General features: G+C 33.3%; 3 protein-coding genes across 3 annotated transcripts; 2 read left to right on the forward strand and 1 right to left on the reverse strand.

Moving 5' to 3' along the window:
* The first annotated feature begins 8,577 nt into the window (after positions 1–8,577).
* Positions 8,578–12,446, forward strand: LOC21402209 (glutamate decarboxylase 4). The gene is made up of 7 exons (XM_010107218.2): positions 8,578–8,762; positions 9,078–9,282; positions 10,171–10,371; positions 10,604–10,818; positions 11,008–11,261; positions 11,383–11,435; positions 11,745–12,446. The coding sequence occupies exons 1-7, from the start codon at positions 8,677–8,679 to the stop codon at positions 12,237–12,239; spliced, it is 1,509 nt and encodes a 502-aa protein (XP_010105520.1). The 5' UTR covers positions 8,578–8,676; the 3' UTR covers positions 12,240–12,446.
* A 1,047-nt stretch (positions 12,447–13,493) lies between these two features.
* Positions 13,494–15,059, forward strand: LOC21402210 (non-specific lipid transfer protein GPI-anchored 2). The gene is made up of 2 exons (XM_010107219.2): positions 13,494–13,932; positions 14,848–15,059. The coding sequence occupies exons 1-2, from the start codon at positions 13,593–13,595 to the stop codon at positions 14,862–14,864; spliced, it is 357 nt and encodes a 118-aa protein (XP_010105521.2). The 5' UTR covers positions 13,494–13,592; the 3' UTR covers positions 14,865–15,059.
* Positions 15,060–18,074: 3,015 nt separating this feature from the next.
* Positions 18,075–19,258, reverse strand: LOC112093375. The gene is made up of 3 exons (XM_024171648.1): positions 19,208–19,258; positions 18,211–19,098; positions 18,075–18,107 (listed from the first exon to the last, which is right to left on the reverse strand). Exons 2-3 carry the CDS (start codon positions 19,078–19,080, stop codon positions 18,075–18,077), a joined length of 903 nt encoding a protein of 300 aa, XP_024027416.1. The 5' UTR covers positions 19,081–19,098; positions 19,208–19,258.
* Between the last annotated feature and the right edge of the window lie 2,074 nt (positions 19,259–21,332).

A 21,332-nucleotide genomic window follows, 5' to 3' on the forward strand; every position in this document is an offset into this window, starting at 1 on the left:
TATTGTATTTTAGAAAAATATTATTTATTTATTTATTTATTATTTGAGAGTTTTTCTGGTAGAACTGAAAAAAGACTTTCAATAGTACTCTGTTTTTCAACTTTCAGGTTTATATCAAAAATTATTTATTTTTTATATTTTTTTAATATAATGTGATTTTGATCAGATCTAATGATTAAAAATTAATCTTAATAGTAGACCGGCTAATTACCGGAGAAAGTTCCATTTCTCTCCAAGTGAATTGTGGAAAAGGTTATAGAAACGAAAAGAAGGGCTACAAATGGCATGCATGCCGCATATTATAGAATTTTTTTTTTGATTCTTCAATAATGAATTGTACGCCAATTATAAGACTTTTGTTTTTCTCCTTTTTAGAGACTTTCTGTGGTATGGTCTTTCACTCTTTCTACTAGTAGAGTCAGTTCTAACTATCAAATTTAATCCAAACCATACCAAATTAAAAAATTACGTATAATAAAGGGTTTTTGCTACAATTTAACGGATGAAAGTAGAAAATTACTGATAGTTATTTTTTCTAATCTTATCATAAAAACACACTTGTTGAAAACATTGAATGCCAAAAGATGTTGTTGCCAGCATTTAGATAATCAAAGGAAAGAGGAATAAATAATCTATAATCGTAGAACTCTAGCAGAAAAGAGAAAAAGAAAAAAGAGGGATACTCTGATACGTCGGTTTACCGGTAGTTTAAATTTTTTTAACCGTTAAATATGCGTATTTTTTATTTTTTACGTAATTTTATATAAATATAACGGTTAGAAAACACAACCTATCGATATATTAATGTATTAGAGAAAGTCTTAAAAAAAAGGAACAAAAAAAAAAAGCAGGTACGAGTTTCCTCTTCCGCGTTCACATACAAAAATTCTTTTGGTTAGCATTTCTATAGTCTCTACCGTGAATTTTAACAACAACGTCAAAAGGACGGTACTGGATTCCCGCGTTTATTTTTGCTTTTTGTTAGTAAATTTCCTTTATCTCTGCTTTGCTAATTGCTACATGATTCGTTTATGGAAAGTATTTATTGAATTCCATAAAGCAAATGGCATCGTAAGCATCATTGCATCATCTCTTGCGCTAATTAGTATACGAGTAATTAGATTTTTTTTCCCTCAAATTTAACAGTAGCTTAAAAAAAATATCCCGACTTTTTGCTTGTATTATTATTTATTACAAAATATAAATGTTTGCCTAGAAGACAATTTTAAGCAAATAAATATATTCCCATTGCAATCTTAATTATAGATCGTAGTAAAATAATAAGAAAATAATACGCAAACAACACAAAATAATAATTTATTGTTCCATAAAAGATAACAATTTATTGTAAATATAGTAGTTAAAAGATATAGAATTTTAGAATCAGATTAAAGATCATAATTCATTAGTTTCTCCGGTCTTTCTTATACTTTTCGGAACACTTTCTTATAGTCGTCAGATTGAAATCGTGCGGCACTGATTAGAATAAAGTACATGCCCTATGAGACATAGAATTAGCACAATATTTATTCCAATAATAGTGTTAATTGTTGTAGGACCAACAGTACAAAATTTGAAAATTTTCTTTATCTGACAACCATCCTCACCCGTTCACCATTTCCCTCTGTTGTAGAGATGTCAAAAGGGCCGTGCCGGGCCGACACGACCCTTCTCACCCCAGGCCCGTGGCGGGCCTGGGCCCCTCAGGCCCAATACTAGCCCTCGACCCTAGTCCATAAGGGTCAGGGCTGGGCCCGGGGCCTTCACGGGCCAACCCTGGCCCTTTTAATTTTTTTTTCAATATTTAATTAAAAAAAAAGAAAAAATATCATATGTCCCCAAAAGATGTGATTTTATTGAATTGAGATAATACAAATAAGTACACATAAATGACTGACTCGTTAAAAATCTTGTCAAGTAAACCTCGTGGGGAGATCGGGACAAAATATTAGCGAAGGAAAAAAGAGTGCAGTATTCTAGGATAAGTAAATTACAAAACTTAAGTGTTTCGAAAAGATTCTGTTATGTCTAAACTCAATCTTAACTTAATTTTCTTAATACACTTGAGTTTCACTTATGATTAACAATTTTTTTTAGGATTTTTTTTTAATTTCAAATTTGATGACAAAAAAAAATATATCATATGCCCTAAAAACATGTGATTTTATTGAATTAATATGAATAATTACAAAAAAAATGACTGGTTGACCGGACGACATAGGTCAGCCAATTGGCCCTAAAATGCCTCAAACCTCATTAAAATTTTATGTCGCGGGCTTGACCCTTTGCGTGCCTGGGTCGTGCCTAGGCTGCAGGCCTCAAACATGAGGCCCAGCCCAAATCCTTCTGGCGTGCTGGGCCGGCTCGGCCTATAACAGTACAGGGCCGGGCCATGCCGAATTGACTTTTGTAGCGTGGACGGCCCAACCCAATTGACACCTCTACTCTGTTGAACCAAGAACAAAACTTTCAGTATATTTCAAATTCATTCGTTTATAAGGTTTTTTTTCGTCTTTTTTCTTTCTGAGAGAGTTGGTGCATTTAGAATTAGTTTTAAAATAATTTTATTTTTAATAAAAAGTAAAAATAAGATTATTTTAAAAATTATTTTTAGATTGATTCTAAAATTATATTTAGTTAATTTTTTAAGAAATTATTTTAAATATAATAAAAAAATCGTATTTATTAATTAATATATTATAATATTATTAATAACTATTAAAAAATAAAAACAAAAAAATAAAAATATTTTTTAATAATTTTTTAATTTTTTTACAAAAATTATTCTCCTAATTTTTATTTTTATTTTTATTTTTAAAATATTTACTAAATAAACTTTATTTTATTTTTATTTTTATTTTTTACTTTTCAAAATACATAAAAATTGTTTTTAAAAACGGTTCTATACATGCAATTGTTTTTTTTTTCCGTCTGGCATCACCCCCCCCGGGCGAGCCAGTTTTGTCATGAGCCTCCCAGATCCGCGACGGCAAGGCCATCTCCCCACCCCAGCAAAAGTGCATTTTAGATGAAACAAGAAAACCCAGATTCATACTGAGAAGAGACTCCCAAACTCTTTAAAAAAATAATAATAAATAAATAAAGAAAGAGACTAAAAAAAAGAAAGAGACTGAAAAAAAAGAAAAAAGTAAAAAAACTGCTGCTCTTTAATGGGTATTTTAGTAAGCACAGGTTATGGAAGGAATTGTGGGTGGATATTGGTTCTTGTAATCTTGTTGCCGTCGGAGGAGGACAAATTTTGGAGATTTCAATTCATTTGTACAAACACTGCTGTGCTTTTGGAAGTTGGTGGTCAAGACTCTCCTGTGGGAATTTTTTCAGCCCATGAGTTTGAAAGTTGTCAGAGAGAAGATACAGGAACACAAATTTCGGGCCCCACGATTAGCGAGAGAAAAAAGGCCCCACAAAACAACCAAATCAGCCCATGACTACTTTCGCTATGGTGCGACGCAGTTCACCATAATAATTTATACGACCAACTACTACCCAATAAAGAACGAGTCAAATACACCTTCTACTGAAAATATCAGTGTTCCCAAAAGTACATAAAATGCCGGATAAATTCTTTAAATTTATAATTATAAGAGCTCATTTATTTGCTGTATTTAAATTCATAGTTTTGATTTTATTACAGTATTTTTTTTTATAAAAAATTAAAATTTTAAATATTAAAATTAAGAATCACTGATTTAAATACATAAACTAAATGAGTCCTAAATAATTAAGGGTATATTCAAATAGTTTTGATTATACTATAGTATTTTTTTCATAAAAAATTTAAATTTCAAATGTCAAAATTAAGAATCAATTGTTTAAACACATGAACCAAATGAGCCCTAAGTAATTAAGGGTTTATTCAACTACCCCTAGTGTTAAAGTAATATTCGTTATTTCATTAATTAAAGTCGGTTTTACTAGAACCATAAATTTGACTTAGCCCATGAGGAATAATTAAATAGTATTATTAAACATCAAATCTTAATGTACTCAGTTTTATATTACGGTCCCTTTAGTTCATGCATTTGAATCAGAAATTCTTAATTTTAACATTTGAAATTTAAATTTTTATAAAAAGAAAATACTATAAACGCATGAAACAAACAAACTCTAAGAGGTTAATTAATAGCTTGCATCACTGTTTGACTTTTTTTGCCTTCATTTTTTCCAATCCAAAAATTCAAAAATGACCTTCAAGTTTAATGGACCTGCGAAATTCACACCACGTTGATTTGACCATAAATTAGTCGTAGTGCAGCATTATAACACCCATTGTAATGACAAGAAACACCTTTTAGTTTGGCGGTTTTGCCTTGCTGACTGACTTGCGTGCATTGGATAGATAGGAAAAATATTAGGATTAATCTAACGCCTAGATTGTTGGAAGTTTTCAATATTCAATCGTAATTTCTAGTATAGTGTTCAATTTCAACGGCGCATTTCGTTGACAGTTTTTGTTTTCTCAATTTTATGAGGACCTCCAATAGACCTTACAGGTAGTGTCAATTTTTGAACGTAAAATTTAGTCAAAATTACATTAAATTGATAAAATATATAGAATATATAGTTTTTTTTTTATGTAAATATCTAAAAAGTAAATAACTATTCATAAGTCATACTAGAAAAACAGTCATTTTATTATTTTCAAAAATATCTTTCATTTACCAGCCATGCACGTAAATATCAACTTCAACGTGGTGTGCCAATTGCCATTGATTTCTGCATTAATTACCCGTGAACAAGTCCTATTTAAACCGATTTCTGACTTTTAACTTGTGGTGCCATTCTGCAGCCATGATTAATGAGTTTGACAATTTTAGAGAAGATGTAATTAATTATCTAATAAACTTATGCCATCTTTACATTTATATTATACAATAAACTTAAGATCTATGTTACTTAATTCAGTATAAAAAACCTAAACTATTTATATTCAATATCATAAAGTAAAAGTCTTGAATTTAGATGGCAGTGTGTGTAATTTTCTGAAAACAAAAGCCTATTATTTTCATGCCCAAAGAGGAACAGAAAGTAATTGCGAAAATAGTAAAGTGCTCATTTGATGTATGTTGCCATTTGGCGGTGCACACGTTCAGTTGTTGCTTCTTGGAGGCCATACGGTCTCTTTTTAGGGAGTTTTTTTTTGGTAAAAAAAAAAAGGATTATCGCTAAATATTTACTTTTAATCGTTAAATTTGTATTAAAAATTATTTATTTTATATATTTTTTTAATTTAATGTGATTTTAATTAAGTTTGATGGTCAAAAATTGAGGTAAGAAGACCCTATCAAAGAAAGTCTTTTTTTTTTTTTTTAAGCAAGAGAAAGTCTCTTTTTTTTTTTGTTTTACCTCCCTTTTTAAAATTAAAAAAAAAAAAAGTCACCATGAGGGGTTGTGATTAGTGCCTTCTCTAATCGCCATGAGGGGTTGTGCTCTCTTTTCATTGCCGAATGTCATGCCTTGCATGATGGTCTGCTTTTTGCGGCTGCAAATAACTGGTCCCTGAAATATTAAAATCGCAGAAACTGATGGTAGAAAGTGTTATTTTCACGTGCCATTAAAGTGGTATCCAAAACTGTGTCATATTGTTAGGATTTTTCATACCCTGTCATAAAATTCTCCAAATACATAAGGTATGTTAATCAAATACATAAAGTATGTTAATTATTTGTTAGAGAAAGGGGTTTTTTTTTAGTAGTGTAAAAGAAATACCCTGTGAGTATGACGTAACTTTTAATTATCAGATTTTCTTTAAATCTTGTTAAATTTATATATTTTTTCAAATTTTGATGAAATTTAACAGTTAGTTAAAAAATGTATCCCCTCGATAATTATTTTTTCAGTCTATATTACATAATTCTTCAACGCTAGTGATAACCTAAGACAGAAAAGAATTTTAGCAGTCAAGTCATAAGAGTAAGCTTATAGTCCTAATCTAACAATATATAAAAAAGTTAAAAGTTCCTGGTAATCCCTTCACTTACTTCTTGTTTTATTTTTCATTTTTTTTAATTTTTTGTGTGTTTTTAAAAAAAATATTGTTTCTCACTTTATCTTTATGAGAGAAATTTTTTCATGTGTGTTCCTATTTTTTTTTTTTTGATTGGTTGAAATAATTTTCTTCAAATTCCCCACTTAATTTTTTTTGTCAATTGTAATTTTTGCACATTTTTAAAAAAAAAAATTTAAAAATCTTTAAATGATTGTATAAATGAATTTCTCATTTTTGAGTAAACAATAAACTCTTTAAATGTCTTTAATACGGTAATACGTGCGGAATACATTACAAAACTAGTTATACAAGTAAAGGGAGCTCATACTAATAAGTTTATTCATGTCTTTAAATTGAAGTAAAATTTATGTCTTGCAAATATAATAAATAGAATCTTGATTATTTTGATGTAAAATAAAAAATGTTAAACATATATAATTATATGAAATAGAAAGTTATGTGTATGTATTCCATTAAAAGCAAAACTAGTATATATATATATATATTAATTTGAAAGTTCCAATCGGTTTTTGTTTTTAGATTTTATGTGGAATTTCTGAGCCTTTTGCCCCCCTTTTGGCCCCTTCTTTTTTTTTTTTTTCTTTCTAATGTTGCCTTTTAAACTAGTTCGCCTTTTTTAAAAAAAAAAATTATTCATTTTAATAAATCAAGGAGCTAAGTAAAGGATAATAGCATTAATAGGAGAAAATCTTGATGCTAATCTTCTTGAGATGTTTGTTTCACGGGTTTGAATCATATTTCAAACATATTTATGATAATATTATTAAAGTTTAAATTTTTGTTTAAATTTTGTGATTCAAACCTATGAACCAAACATGTACTAAATAATACATTCTTCACTATCTCTTTTAATTAATACAAAAGAAAAAAAAACCCTAATGTAAGGCCGACAACATGTTTAAACTTTATTTGGGCTTAACAATTCCAAGGTTACTTTTTGAAATAAAGAAGTAGGTCTGGCGTATCGGTATGTCAGGTTTTTTTAACTATTACATCTGCACATTTTTTAATTTTTATGTAATTTTATGTAGATTTAACAGACAAAAAATATAATTTACCGATATGTTAATGTATCAGATAAGGTCCTTTTAAAATATTCTAAAAATTCACATAAGAGTCAAAAAAAAAAAAAAGATCACAATAGTAGACCGCTGTCAAGAAAAGTCCTCTCTGCATGCACTGCAATTTAATTGAGAAGCTAAAGATTTTAATTTCCACTGAGGTTTATTAATGTTTGGAATTTGGGTTAGGTTTTAATTTAAATAAAGTTTTATATCTTGAGGAGCACTAGAAATTAATTTCTAGATGCTTAGTTCACCAGTAGTCAACTCGCAGACTTCAGTAAAAAAAAAAAAAAGGAAGTTACTTGTGATAATCCTCAAATACCTTTAGGAATTACAAAAAACAAAAGTAGGAATATGGATTTGGATTGAGAGGAATATAGAAATATTTTTGTTCAAAAACAAAAGTAGGAATATGGATTTGGATTGAGAGGAATATAGAAATATAGATTTTTCACTGCGAGCGAACAAATTCTCTGATGCCTTACCTAATTGATGACTTAAACCATGATGTTTTTTTTTTTTTTTTAATTGACTTAAACCATGAACGTTATTCACATATATATTATACCGGCCTTTCCCCTCGTTTTTCCCACGAAACCTCCTATCTCTGGGACTTTGTTTTGGTGACGGTGGTGTTCTTTTTGTTTTAATTCGGTGGGTTGTGAAATACTGACTACAAATCTAAAAGGGGTTATTTAGTTGGGAGATTCATATCTCAATTTGAATCATAGTTCATGGTTTGTTACAGTGTTTTTTCTCAAAAAAATACACAGAAATTAAAAATGATTCTAATTTTATGATTATAGTCCATGAACCAAATGTCTCATAAACAATCTCCGTAACATATAAATATAAGGAGTTTCTTTGATGAATTAAAAAAAATTATTAATAATTTTTTATTTTTTAACTATTAAATTTATATAAAAAATTATCTATTTTACATATTTTTATAATTTAATATAATTTTAATCATATATCACAGTTAAAAATCGAGACTAACTACTTTAAAAAAGCTTACCAAAAAAGTCCCATAAATATATATTATATATGTATATGGAACACGGTCTTGTCATCTAAAATTCAACGGTCCACATTGACCACTTTTGAATATATACTCTTACATAAGACCTTTCCTATTCCTGTGCTATGAGCCTATGCTGCCACCGAAATACAAAACATGTTTTCGCAATTTGCTTTCCTCTATGTACACATGATTTTACGTGGTCAATTTGTGCATACAACCGAATAAGTACCCCTTTTCTATTTTTCTTTTTTGGTAAATGTCCTGGTTCTATTTTTCATTTTCATTTACTTTCTTCTTTCTATACCGGGTCAACTTTCATTCCGGGTCGGCCCTTATTTATTATTCTAGAAGAAAATGAGAAAAGAACCCCAAGGAGAGTAACTTCCTAGTTGCTAACACACCCCTTTTGTGAGTATATATACCTCCATCCCCAAGAGTTCATAACCCCATCTCCAAGCAATTACATTAAATCTTCTACTCTTTACAACTTACAATATTTCATTCTTTCCAAAACTTTTTTCTCTGTTCTTTCGTTTTTTAACTCCAAATTATCACCAATGGGGCTCTCCAAAACCTTTTCTGAATCCGACATCTCAATCCACTCCACCTTCGCCTCTCGCTATGTCCGAGACTCGGCTGCAAAGTACGTAACAAAACCATAAGAATCTATTTATTTCATATACTTAAACTCAAATAATTTATTCTGTTATATTATTTTCTTCTCGTAAAAAATTTAAATTTTTTAACATAAGAATTAAAAATTATGGTTTGAGTATACTTTTTAAACCGGTTCTAAGTGGTTGTCTAGTTGTTTTCGATGTATTGAGTTTCAACAAATACATTTTTATTTTTCAAAAATACTTTGCATTATTAGTTTTGATTTTGCATCAATATTGTTACTGATTTTTAAGCGTTATTATATATATATATATAATTTTTTTTATGTCGTGTGGTATAGGTACACGATACCGGAGAACTCAACGCCGAAGGATGTGGCGTACCAGATGATAAACGACGAGCTAATGCTGGACGGAAAGCCGAGGCTGAACTTGGCGTCGTTCGTGACGACGTGGATGGAGCCGGAGTGCGATAAGCTTGTCATGGACTCTATGAACAAGAACTACGTCGACATGGATGAGTACCCTGTTACCACTGAGCTCCAGGTTTTCTTTTTTTAATTTTTTTCTTATTTCTATTATATTTCACAATTTTCCTTTTTATATATGTATATATATTTATTTATTTTTCACTTATAACTTAGTGCCGCTATACATATTACTGATGTTGGGTCGTCTGGAAATTTTTCTGCGGAATTTGTTGGATCAATCATCGCCAATTAAAATATGTTTCAAGCTTGTTTCTTTCACTTAATAAAGGAGAAAAAAAAAAACACGGCTTTAAGTTTAGAGTATTTGAGGAAAAGTTGGACTTTTTTTTTTTTTTTTTTTTTTTTTTTTTTTTTTTTTTTTTGTCTTTTTGTGGAGCGAGAAGTACGTGTTTTTTCTTTTCTTTTTTATTTTTCTCTTTCTTTGTTTGAATTTTACTAAAGCAATGATTTCTTTTTTATTATTATTATTTTATTATTTCTTGTTTATTTTCCTGGTCTGGTATGGTTTGGGCAAAAATCAGAAAATTGACCATATTGGATTTCCCTCGTGTAAGTAATTAGGACAGAGCGCGTTCCATTTGTGACCCACCGCCCTTTTTATCTCTCTAATATTCTTTTTTTTTTTTCTTTCTCCTCTTTCAAATATTCCTATTCCTTTCCTTTTCTTTTGTTTATTTATTTATTTTTGTATTACCTTTTTCTTCCAAACCTGAATCAAAATTGAACCCTTGTACCAACTGTTTGGGTTATCAATTGTATTCAAACAACTTCCTTATTTCTCTTTTGTGAACGGTGAACAAAAATACAGTCACATATAACCATTAACTGTAGAAGAGTGAATGTTATCAGCCAATCAAAGGGGAATTAACTGTTCTTTAATTAACAAAACAAAAAGTAATTAATTGCTCAATCTAACATTTTTTTTTTCTTTTTTTGGTTACAGAATCGATGTGTGAACATGATCGCACATCTTTTCAATGCGCCACTTGGAGAGTCTGAAGCCGCAGTCGGAGTAGGAACGGTGGGTTCTTCCGAGGCCATAATGCTTGCAGGCCTTGCCTTCAAGAGGAAGTGGCAGAACAAGCGTAAGGCTGAGGGTAAACCTTTCGACAAGCCCAACATCGTCACCGGTGCCAATGTCCAGGTATCAATTCACAATATGCCCCACACATATATTTATACAATAATTAAAAAGAAAAAAAGAAAATACTGGCATCGAGCACCACACCTAACACCTAACAGAGATAGATGATTCCGTTGTTGAGTGTGTCTTTACGTGAGAGTTTTTAACTGTAACAGAAAAAATTAGATATGAGTTTTAAACGAGAGATATGTGATTGTATATTAATATGAAGTTGAACGAAATATTTTTTTAGGTGTGCTGGGAGAAGTTTGCGAGGTACTTTGAAGTTGAGCTGAAGGAAGTGAAGGTTAGGGAAGGCTACTATGTAATGGACCCTGAGAAGGCTGTGGAGATGGTGGACGAAAACACTATCTGCGTCGCAGCTATTTTGGGTTCTACCTACAACGGAGAATTCGAAGATGTCAAGCTCTTAAATGACCTATTGCTTGAAAAGAACAAGCTAACTGGGTACATATCTCTTTTATAGTGCACATTTCTAAATATTAGATTACATCGGTCATACTAGAATCAAACAATACGCAACATGAGTTAAAAATAAATTATGTGCCAATTATTTTTTTCAGTAGCATATTTTTCCTTTTAATTTCTCAAATATATCAATAAAATACTAAATTGATATGAATGTTGTGGTTGCAGTTGGGATACTTCGATCCATGTTGACGCGGCGAGTGGCGGGTTCATTGCTCCTTTCCTGTATCCAGAACTCGAATGGGATTTCCGTCTTCCATTGGTGAAGAGCATCAATGTGAGTGGGCATAAATATGGGCTTGTGTATGCTGGAGTTGGTTGGAATATCTGGAGGAGCAAGGAGGACTTGCCTGAAGAGCTCATCTTTCACATAAATTACCTTGGAGCTGACCAACCTACTTTCACCCTCAATTTCTCTAAAGGTAATAAATGATGACGAAGTTTATTTGTCTACTTTTTATTGTTGATTTGAACACTATACTTTTCTACCATTAATTTGAGTGGTTCTAAAGTTGCTTGTGTTTGTGTTCTTACCTTTGACAGGTTCCAGTCAAATTATTGCTCAATATTATCAACTCATCCGATTGGGTTTTGAGGTAAGAGCCTACCAGTCGAATTATTGCTAAATATTAATTTTTTATAATTCTATTGACACATACAACAATATTAAAAAAAAAAAAAAATCAATCAATTTATAATGAAATGTCCTTCAAATCAAACGGCATCCTTATTAAGTGATGAATCATAAAAGTCTAATGATCATCACTGAGAATATGTTTGTGAGACTCAATCACCATTTTTCCCCAAGATATATACATTATTGTGATTAGACCAAAAATCTGTACTCACTAGGTAGTAATACGTAAAATTCTAACACGACTTGATCCGGTCTTTGTTTCCTTCAGGGTTACCGTAACGTCATGGAAAACTGTCACAATAATGCAATGGTGCTGAAACAAGGCCTGGAAAAGACAGGGCGTTTCAACATCCTCTCCAAGGACATTGGGGTTCCGGTGGTGGCCTTCTGCCTCAAGGACAGGAGCCGCCACGACGAGTTTGAGGTCTCCGAGATGCTCCGCCGCTTTGGTTGGATTGTCCCGGCCTATACCATGCCTGCCGATGCCCGCCACGTGAGCCTGCTCCGTGTCGTTATTAGGGAAGACTTCTCTCGCACCCTTGCCGAGCGCCTCGTCATCGACATCACAAAGGTGCTGGAAGAGCTCGACAAACTGCCTACCAAAAACGGTGACTATGGTCATGAAGAGACTAATGGAAAAAAGAACGGAACAACTCATGTGGTTAAGAAGACTGAAGATGAGATAAAGAGGGACATTGCGACTCATTGGAAGAACATTGTCATGGCTAAGAAAGCAAACAAGATCATGCTGACTTGCAGTTAATATTCGGGTTTACTTTATTTTCTTCTCCATGTTTCAGGACGTCCTAAGTTATTCCATGGAGCTCTTTTGAGTCTAATTATACCGTTAATAACCATTCAGAGATAATAGAGCGAATGTGTTTTCCCAGTTGAGTAATTAACCACAAATAAGTTTTTTTTTTAATTTTTTTATTTGCTAATGTGTACGTTTTCTTCTTCTTTCTTCAGCTTCTTCTTCTTTTTCTTTTGTTTTTTTTTTGTTTTTGTTTTTTTTGTTTTTTTTGTTTTTGTGAGCAATTATTCATTGCTCATATGTATTTTTTTTTATATTGGCTAGTGTTAGCTAGTAATTGGCCAGGCTTAAATTTTATGTACTAAACAAGTATTTTTATGCCACGATAATTGCAAAACGGTGTTCCTTATTCTAGCTAGTGTTTCCAATATTATTACTCGGCCATTTTATTTGATGGTAACTACTTCTCAAGTCTAGCTTTGTAAAATCTTTGAGCCTTCTAGGTTACCGAGCTTTGGGATTGGGAATCAATAAATAATGGTGATTTTGTTTACATACATATCTCCAAGACCCAAGTCTCATAGAAAAAAAACTATTTAATTAGAAAATTTGAAATGAAATTTACATTTATCATAAGAGAAAATTATAACAAAAAAGTTGAATTTTAACTCAAACCTATGAAAATAACCCAGTCTACATATCAGCCAAGTCCCATCTTTCTCTAATTAATACCTATTTTTATGACATCATCAATATATAGGCAAGACCATTTAGGAACCTAAGAAAAGAAAAATGGACCATTTCTTAATACACTAACATTACTTTTGTCATCATGTGTAAACTCTTCTTTGTAACTACACATGACACGTGCACTTGTGCCATGGGAAAAGAACATAGAATATATATAGGATTTCTAAGCGTGCCAAAAGTAATTCTAGTTTGGCATTCCTACTTTCTAATGTTCACACGGCACCTACCAAGATAGAATAGCCGAATTATACTTCACATATCTAAGAATAGAACATCCTGGAAGAAGGGGGGAAAAAAAAGAAAGGGGGGCTAAGAGTAACCCTCTTGGTTACTTAGTCACCGTTTATGTACAGTATCAATCTGCCGCAAATAATGAACCAAAATCATTACGCCTTGAAAAAACAATGCCACAAACGCCCATATATTCCTTCCACGTTTCCACAACCACCGCACTACTGCAAAAACACCTTTGTTTTTTTCCCTACTTTTGCAAAATTTTCGACTCAGAAATTTACTATAAAAGCGCTTCATTCGCCCGTGGACTACTTCACCGAGAAAGAAAAACGTTAATCAAACTTAACAGGCTTGTTACTTGTTACATAATAAACCAATATGGCCTCCAAAATCGCTGCCTGCCTTGGGTGTGCATTTTTGCTTGTTTCAAATGCTTTTCTTTGGGAAGTCGACGCAGCTGGAGAGTGCGGTAAGACCCCGATTAGGTCGGCTGCAGCGAGCCTTAGCCCTTGCCTGAGCGCAGCAGGAAATGCCAAGGCTAAGGTTCCACCTGCTTGCTGTGCCAAAGTTGGAGCCTTGATCAAAACCGTGCCGAGATGCCTCTGCGCTGTTCTGCTCTCTCCTTTGGCAAAGCAGGTTGGGATCAAGGTTGCCATTGCCATTACAATCCCCAAGAGATGCAACATTAGGAACCGACAGGCTGGAAAGAAGTGTGGAAGTAAGTTTCTCTTCATGTTGTGACCTTAAGATGCTTCTGTAGCATAATTTTGGTCCAATTCTTACTATTCCATATATATATATATGTGTGTGTGTGTGTTTTATCCACTTAAAGCTTTATAGCTCAGACAATGAGCTAGTTTAGTAATACTAGATTTTGGAAGAATTGTGATTAAAATTTGGGTGTTGCAAATTAAACTTAGTTTGGTATGCTCATAAAGGAATGTACAAATATAGATAATAAAGAAAGGTCATTGCAACTAATCAAGTACTAGTGGTAGTAAATTTGAATAACGCCACTCCTAGTTATTATATCTATCACTATATATATGAATAGAGGTTATACACTTAGACTAACTGGTGATAACTAAATAAACATTTAATCTCTATATAATTTGAACATCTTATTCGTTAACCAAAATAAAAAAAGCAAAGTGTTTGAATAGGAGGGGAAAAAAAGGAAAAAGAAATAATGTTTGTGGTATTAAACACTAGTGATGCTACGTATTTTTTAAATGTTAAAATTAAGGACACTAAAATTAGTGGAAAAGACGTCGGACAAACCTTATTCGTCTTCGTGCTTGAAAATTTTCAATTTCCACGTACTAATCATACGAAACTGCACAATCTTTGACCGACATATTTTGTAATGTGTCGTTTCTCCCGCTTATATTAATGTTTTTTTTTTTAATGCGAATATAAAAAGCCGCTTTCAATGATAAAGTCTAATCGTGCAAAGTCTTCCACTTAAGGGAGATTATGGGGCAAAATCAACTTCCCCACCAATTACTTTCTAAGTACATTATTTTGGCTACTTTTCTGGCTCCCTAGTGCTTATTTGAGTATCCATTTTTTATTTGTGATTTGTAATTTGTAATCAGAATTCTTGGCTAATATTACTATCATCTGTTGGCAGGGTACACAGTTCCATGAAAGAAATCGCCCTTGGGAAAGAGGAAGTGTCGAATAAGATTAAGAGTTGTTAAATAAGTTGCCATATGTCATGTGGGGTCATGTTATATGCTTTAGATTAATGGTCCATGTAGGCCCCACTTTCTAGTTTTAATGGATCAGTGTGTATGCCTGTTATTGTGTTCATCTAAACGAATTACTCATGATTATCATTAATACATCTTCACTTTACTCTCTTCTCTCTCTCTCTCCAGTCTATCTTTTTTGAAAAATCAAAACAGAAAAGAAATCAGATTCTCCTAGAAATTTTTTATTGGCTGCAATTTTTGAAGATTCATTGTATTCAAAAACCACTAATATTGAGCACTACTAAAAAAACAAATAAAAGTGGTGATAGAAAGAAACTAGCATTATTGGCTAAAGCCACATCTCAATTAGCCTGACACTCCTCAAAGAACCAAATCCCAGTTCTTCACAAAAGGAGTTAGGTGGGTATAAGGGGCGAGTGGTGGGTTGATAAAATCTAGGTTGTGAACGAATGAAGAATAGATTTAAACCCTTTTGATTCTTTCTATAGGTGTTGAGTGGGAGCGTAAGAACACTTATAGCCGCTTTTTTTTCATTAGCAAAAATGAAAAAAGAAAAAAGGACAGAGAATACCCAAAGTATCGGAAAACAATAGAAAATGATAACCATAAGCAATTCTTAGAGGATAGATCCAAGATTCACACCTTGAAAGAAAGCGACATGTAGGCTTACTAAAAAAGCTTTTAGCCAAAACAGACTAAAGGGAAAAACTAGTACATATCTACTTAAAAGAGTGATTGTTTACAAAATCCGTAACACAGAAGACCAACCAAGTTATTGATAGCAGTTGAACAAAAATCAAGACTCTTGAACCACCATGATAAGTTGTCGATAGAAGTCCGTGCAACGCTGGCTTGTCAGCAACATCATGATCAGAACGAGTTATCCTGATCTAAGTCAATAAAAAGGACGAGACCAAATCTCTATTGATCAATGTGATCAGAAAAGCCATAGCTATAATATTTCATCATTTTGAATCTTCGTAAGAAATAACTTGAGTACCTAGCTTATTTCATCAAATGAAGCAAAGAAAGACTGTTGTGAATTCACCAAAGAACCTTAGAAACATGTCACCTATCTAAGGGACGATGTATAGCTAGATTTGCATTCCAACCAAATAAATCTCCAACCATGAAACCAAGCAAACTCAATAGAAAAAGACACTATCCAAACGCCTACTTCAAATGTAAAAGCGACACCAAGATGGACAAAAAATAATCCTCAGAAAAATCTCTGCAGTTTTGAGAAATCCCGCGTAGCGGAACGACCAAGATTGCCCTAATTAAATAAAAAATAAAAAAAATAAAAAAAAAACTCGTTGAATGCACTTCAAAAAAGCATGGCATAGAAGTTTTCAAAAGTGGTCATTATCAGATTATGAAAAATAATCTATCAGATTACTCTATGATGACCGGAGACGGTAGAATATTTTTTAATTGAAAATAAAAAATAATCTAGTAGATTATGAAACATAATCTATCAGATTCTTCTTTGGTCACTGGAGACGATTGACCACTTTTTAGTTGAAATAAGAGATAATAATCTGATAGAATATAAAAAATAATGTACAAGATTCATCACTTTTTAGTTGACAATAAAAATAATCTGATAGATTAATAACTAGAGACGGCCTGCCACTTTCTAGTTGAACATAAAAAGTAATCTGGCAGATTATGAAAAATAATCCACCAAAAATCGTCTCGTTGACCAGCGCCGGTGATCGAAGACTGCTTTCTGATGACATCTGATAGATTACTGGTGATAATCTTGTAGATTATATGTTTTACTGGGGGGATAATTTCAGTAAACCATATATGTTGACCTTTGTCTGGTTCTAATCTAAGGGTAGAAATCAAGGATCCGATATTTATGTGTCAAACATCAATAAGTTGTCCGTTCAAAGGGCTATTTATCTAGTTCTCTCAAATGCAAATGCCCAATATGCATGGGCCAGTTAAAGAAGAGAATTGAATTGTAATTTAGATTTGCTTTCCAATTAGATTTTCTTTAGGATTTGCATCCTATAACACATATGTTATGATTATTTGGAGAATTGAATAGCATTTTTTTTTTTTTTTTTTTTTTTTTTTTTTTTTTTTTTAAAAAAAAAAAAGAAACCTTAGCAATCTTTTGCTCTTCTTTCTTCACTATTTTGCGTTGAGTAATCGTCTTGACATATATCCTTTGAGTCTCAGTGTGGTCTCCTTTCATTATGTCTCTCTTCCAATCCCTTTATGATCAGGTATTGAGTTCAAACTTCACAATAATTACTAGCTGATATATGAGTTTTGGTTTAAAGAAATCACGAATTTAAAGAGTGAAGCAACAGAGAACATTGAAAACAATCTGTCACCAGAGGCTTGCTTAGATTTCTATCTTGCTCTTCAAAGATTCCTTTCAAATAAGTTTGATGAAAGAGAATTCATCGTTGCTGGGGATACAGGAATTTGGAAGCTGCACGAACAACTGATGTCGTGATGACTGAAGGCTCGAGTATCGTCGTTGCAGTGCCTGTGCTGAAAGCTAAAGCATAAGTCATTAGTGCATGAATTCTGAGCAAAAATATTGGGGTTGCAAAATATTTGCATTTGAAAAAATGATATGGCAATGTTTGTTAGGAGATATTACTGTCTTGCAAGCTGATTATGGTATATTGTTGATTGATAGTTCTGCCATTAGTGTCATCTGTTAAGCACAACTTACGCTCGAAGCTTGGCACGAGCACACCAATCTAGTTCTTTGAGTATGTGAAGCTCCGTTATCTTGAATTTCTCTGGTGTAAGACTGCCGAGATCTGGTTGTTCTTCCTGTTTAGTACAAGTGAGTCATGAATGGCCTAATTAACTTCTGTTTAAGAATATGGAAGATTTATCCAATAGTTTAGGTGTTTTTTTTTTTTGGTTTTTTTTTGGTTTTCTTCCAAATGCGGCCTATATTTTGCAAAATTTGCTAAAAACAAGTCAAGACAATCTATCTACAAGTAGATTCATTCCTACAATTTGGTCAGAAACCAAAATATTTTCTTAATAGGGGAAAAAAATAGAAAGCTAGAGTGTTCTAACCAACTTGTGGTTCACTTTTCCTTGCAGCAGCAGCAGAAGTTGCATAAGTTTCGAAGATTTCTCTTGGGACCTTGATTGACCCTCACGGGCGCACATGGCACTCGAAGAGCCCCATCTAAGTCCTCCATAGCCGTAAAGATAACAAAATCTTCCGCATTTTCCTCTCCAAGTCTCCATCTAAGCGCAAAGTCAAATGCCATATTTTCACTATCCTCTACCATCTTCGACATCTCCGTCATCTCCACCACTTTCTCCTTACAGTTACTTGATCTCTGTGAGCTTGTCCTGGCACTTGACGGTGCGCCTACAACACTAGAACACTCTGACGATTCAGTATCCATTTCTTTTGAACTCTTGCTAGCCGCATGCGTAGATTCCTGAGCAGCGGATTCTACAGTTTTTCTGGCAGCCACTTGTTCATTCGGTACATCAGTCTGTTTTGCAGATAATTCGACAGCCTTTTCTTTCAAGCTCTCAATAGCAGTTTCTTTAGGCTCGTCGATGGATTCTTCAGATTTTTTAGCAGCCACTTCTTCTGATCGTTCAATAGCTACATTTTCAGGCTCCTCACTGGATTCTTCAGATTTTTGAGCAACCGCTTTTTCACTTGGTACAATAATCAATTGTTCAAATGATTCGGTTGCCACTTCTTCCAATTTTTCTGCAGCTTCTTGTTTAGGCTCTTCCGTGTATTCCGCAAATTTTTTGCCAGCGACTTGCTCAGTTGATGTAACAGTCAGCCACTCAGACGTTTCAGTGGTTACTACTTTTGATCTTTCAATTGCCATTTGTTTGCGTTCTTCAGTGGATTGTTCTGGCTTTTGAGCAGCTACTTGTTTACATGATTCAACGGCCACTTGTTTCGATTTGCTATCAGCAGCTTGCTCAGATGTTAAAGCAGCGTTTTGATTCGATTTTTCAGATGTCGCTCTATGGGTTATTTCAGCAGCGGCAGTTTTAGATCTTTCGGCGGCTTGTTCAGATGTTTCTCCTGCCCGTACCTTCCTTTTTGGCAGGTACTCATTCTCTGGTACCGCACTTTCAATCTGAATTCTCAAATCCTTACACATATCAATCAAATTCTCCATGCATTTCAACACCTCCTCCTGAAAAGTGAACCACAGAAATGAATGAAAAAAGTTCTCATAAAGAAAGAAATGTAATCAGTTAAGAGTCCTTTGAATAAAATAAAAGACCCGTTTTGGTTAGGTTTACCTTTCTGAATATTATTTGGGAAGCTATTTTCTCTAAAAAGCTCTCAAACTGCTCGGCATACAGAAATGAGGAAGCTGCAAGAAGCGCTGATGCTGCAATAACTGAAGGCCTGAATCTCGACATCAAGTAGTCTGCATTAAAAAGTGCAAAAATGAGTCATATGATCCTTCGCCCTACTTCATTTATTTATTTATTTTCACAGAAGCTACAAAGTGTTTCTACAGTAAAGAGTATTACAGAAAAACAACATAAAAAAATCAAATTTTTTTTGAGAAATTTTACCATTCTGTGATTGTATAATGATTTCGTTGATCGTTCTGCGCCTGAAGCCATAGGTCGACTCAAAGTAGGGTGCGAAGAATTGCACAAAGCATAAGGCTGTCACAGAACACATACGCCAATCAAGTCCTTTGACAATGTGAAGCTCCATGGTCAGGAATTCCCATGGCATAACAGCTCTGAGCTCTGGATTTTGTGCCTGTTTAAACAAATTAATCATCGGACATCATGAGTAGGTAAAAAGTGAATCTGACTATTTTTTAACATATGGAAACAGGAACATGATTACGTACCAGAAATCTGGGGGTTGAGAAATATTTGTTCCTCATCTTACAAGCAAGTGTAAGGCAGCATATAGAGAGAAGATCCAAGTCATGTTGTGCATATTTCAACACTTTCTAAGAAGACAGGTAACATTCACAAGAAGACTAATTAAAGATGGTATTAACATCAAGAAAGAAGAGGTTTCAAACGATGTTTAATACCGGTATTTTCTTTTCCCGTGAAATGTAGCGATCAAAGTAATTCATGGCAAGATAGGGTATGAAAGGCTCAAAGTGTTCCTGCCTTGAGACCTGCTAGAGATTAAAAAATTTATGAAAGATATTATATTTAGCAAGAATAGGCTTTTGCCGAGAAATCAAGAAATCAATCGACTGGTTTTAGTTAATTTTTGTAATTTTGATTTCTCCTTTGCAGCTAGAATGTTACAAGATCAAGCAAAAGAAAAAAGAAAAAGGTTTTTAAATGCAAATGAACAAGTATTTAACAATTGTTAGAAAAGAGAGTTCTTTTTTCCAACAAATAAGTACAAAAAACTTACCTATAACAAAGATCTGAGAAAACATGGGATTCAAGAGTAATGCGTTTTGCTCCTAAAGAAAAACAACATAAAATCAGTAGCGTCCTCCCGTCTCGACGCAACAGTTACTTGACAATCTACCGGGTCATTAGGTGGAACGAAAATGAAAATGGCCTAAGTTTTCGTCAACTAGCATTCCCGAAGTCCAATGTAACATCAACTCAAACCATGTTCAACAGGTAGATTCAAGGCATAATTTCAGCCTTACTTGAACAACAAGAATCGGTCCCTAGGTCGCCTTTAGCTGCTATGCTATGCTTTGATTATTTTTATCAACAAAAATACTTTTCATTTTTCAATCTTTCTAAATTCTAAACAAAATCAACGAACATAGCAAATGAAGCATTGAAAATTCTCTTTCCACAGGTTCCAGCAGATTTCTCACAAGAAAAGCTAGTAAAAGAAACGAAATGAAGGCATGTAAAAAGATCATTACAAAAACAGATTGAAATCATAAAGCTCTTGAAGAGGTGATTCTAGGACTTACATTGAAGATGACAATGACGGCCCTTTCTCGCCATACCGGCGCGAATCTGTCGTCCAGGTAACCCGAAGCGGCCATGGACGAGGCCTCCGCATTCAAGAACCTTTCTACGCCTTGTTTTCCCAACTCCGGAGCTGGACTGAGGTCGGGAAGTGGATTGTTCGGATCGTAATCCACTTCCAGATTCATTTTAAAGACTTTGGGACAATACAAAGCCTTTATTGTATGTATTTTTCTTTTGCAATGTCTGTTTTTTTATTTATTTATTTTTTTGCTCACAATTCTTTTGCATGTTCGTTGGTAAAACTGGAGATTCGAGGTTTTGATAAAAAGTAGAAACTAGCGAACGTAACGGCCTCCTTTGGATCCGGTAAATTTCTCTATGAGGCGAATAACATTTGCCGCTAATAGGTCGATGGTGATTGGTGGTAGTGATTCTGGGCTCGTTATTAGCATGTTGGGCCAATTAATATAGGCCCAATTACAAATGGGCATGCCAC

Source organism: Morus notabilis, unplaced genomic scaffold (genome assembly GCF_000414095.1).
Source record: "Morus notabilis unplaced genomic scaffold, ASM41409v2 Scaffold102, whole genome shotgun sequence".
Lineage (NCBI taxonomy): Eukaryota > Viridiplantae > Streptophyta > Magnoliopsida > Rosales > Moraceae > Morus > Morus notabilis.